Here is a 2,188-nt window from a genome sequence, read left to right on the forward strand (position 1 = left end):
GTCGAACAAACGAAGACAAAGCGTGAATGACGCTCTGTATACCATTTTAACGCCCTATAAGTTCGGACACTTTTTAGCGTCCTTTTGACCCGACGTCCATATAATTGTAAGTCAATGTATTTAAGCATAAAAAGTATCCAATCATTTACTTTGTAGAATCTTTAAACCTTTTTCCTGAAAAATTACCATTGCGCAAATTTGGCCTTATTACACAATGGCTGCGAATTCAGCTCCATCCAAGGTTGTATACGCAACACGGTTTCGCCACCTCTTAGCTGTTTCTAATATGTTTAGTATTAAAACTGTGATAACCAAAGTTGGCAGGTATTCAAAACACGGTTTACCATATCCTGCTATGAGATAGACTAAACGCCATACACATTATCACTGCAGATTTCTATTCTACGCTTATAGAGAGTAACTGATTACAATTTTGAATAGAAAACTAAACCAAAGCGTTCATAATCACCAGAACAATTCCAAGTAAGTTTTCCGCTAGACTGACAGCGGAATTAGTACTCTTCATGGTTTTAGAGGCTTGCGTTTCAAAGGGTATAGTCTTGTTGGTCATCCAGTAGTAAACATCGAGCATTCCCTGCGCGTTCAGTTCTGGGCCCACAATCTTTCTTATCCGCTCGTTGTATGCGTTTAGCCAGAGTACCTAAGAATAAATAATGTTACTGAAGTCAAGAGGTACCGCCATTATGTATACAGGTTCACCCGTAAAATGCTAACAACTTTGCAGGACTATATTACTAACATCACAAACAATAAGTTTTTCACCTCACTAGCTCGGAAAGGCTTTCTTTTCCATTAGAAATCTGCACGCAAAAGCGTTTTCTCCACGCTATGCGCTAGTGTAGAAAAAGTTTTTAAAATTCGTACTTGACGTGCGATTTGTCGTACATTACTTATGTATGTAATATAGATCCGTTGGTATATTTTATTCTTATTATGGTTGACATTAAATTGACAATGTTAACTACTTGTGTTTATTAAATAATTTTAATTCGTGAAAAAACTAAAATAATTTCAATAATCGCACAAAATAAAAGTATGTACAAGCAAGAATAAAAATTGATGAGGTGCAATTTCAGAACGCATCCGAAGAGAATTTTTTTCTTTTAATTAAAAAAAACTGATGTTTTAAAGTTCAACTGTTTTTCTTTCATCAACCATAGTGAGGTGAAAAGTTGTATGTTTCCCTCGGCAGCAAAGTTGTTTTGCGTCTCGTGGCTTGAAACCCTCGCCACGCTCAGGAATCTACTTCGAACCACCCGCTTCGCTCGTGGTTCAATCTTAGCCTCATTCGCTTGCAAGTTTCAATACAAGCACTCAACAACAACTCAATACAACAAATAACTATTTCACCTCACTCTCGGAAAGGCTTTCTTTTTCAAATTCTGCGCGCAAAAGTGTTTTTTTCACGCCAGCGTAGAAAAGGTTTTTGAAATCCGAACTTGACGATGGACTGTGGTGCACCTAATTTTTTCTTTCGATGAAAAAAACATAATGACACGTTCAACTACGCGATTTGTCGTACAATATGTATGTAATATTAATCCGTTACTATATTTTATTCTTATTATTATTAGTTTAAAATAATTGACAACGATAACTAATTTTGTTTCTTAAAACTGATTTGTCAAATTCAACTGTTCTTTCATCTATCATTTTCTTGGCTATAGTGAGGTGAAAAGTTGTGTTTCAAACAATAACTTTGAAAGAAAGAAAGAAAGACAACAAACATATTTTTTATTACCTCGTAATCCGTGAGCATGCTCTTGTCAATGAGCTTCGGGTCGAAAGGTACAAGTGTGGTCTCGAGGAAGCCCAAATATCCCTCTGGTTTGGTCACCACCTCCAGCACGTTTCCCAAGCGCACCCCAAACTTGTTGCTCTGGTACCATGCAGGTTCTGAAGCAAATTGATAAAATATGAGAAAACATTTAAAGGATCCTTCACAGGTGTCGCTTACAGTGACAAAATCCGAAAAAATCGAATACAAAAGATGTGTAAGAAATACGTAAAGTTTGTTGACTCAATCTGCAGTTCAGTTGGTAAGGCGGTAGCCCTGGATTGAGTCACTGACGCAGGTTCGGGTCGAATGAATTTTTCTTAGTGTTCGATCTTTATATTACCTAATAACAACTAGTGGAACAATTTCACAAAAAAATAAAATTAATAT

The 2,188-nt window shown here is 36.4% G+C and overlaps 1 protein-coding gene across 1 annotated transcript in view; it reads right to left on the reverse strand.

Annotated features, from left to right (window-relative positions):
- Positions 1–217: 217 nt before the first annotated feature.
- The window catches only part of LOC113232084 (xaa-Pro aminopeptidase 2-like), a 53,557-nt gene continuing 51,586 nt past the window's right edge, over positions 218–2,188 (reverse strand). The window contains exons 2-3 of the mRNA XM_026466712.1: positions 1,763–1,917; positions 218–661 (exon numbers count right to left, since the gene is read on the reverse strand). Of these exons, the coding sequence (XP_026322497.1) occupies positions 446–661; positions 1,763–1,917 (371 nt within the window). The 3' untranslated portion in view covers positions 218–445. The remainder of the gene's footprint in view (positions 662–1,762; positions 1,918–2,188) is intronic.

This window comes from Hyposmocoma kahamanoa, unplaced genomic scaffold (genome assembly GCF_003589595.1).
Source record: "Hyposmocoma kahamanoa isolate Upper Pololo Valley unplaced genomic scaffold, ASM358959v1 66, whole genome shotgun sequence".
In the NCBI taxonomy this organism is placed as follows: domain Eukaryota; kingdom Metazoa; phylum Arthropoda; class Insecta; order Lepidoptera; family Cosmopterigidae; genus Hyposmocoma; species Hyposmocoma kahamanoa.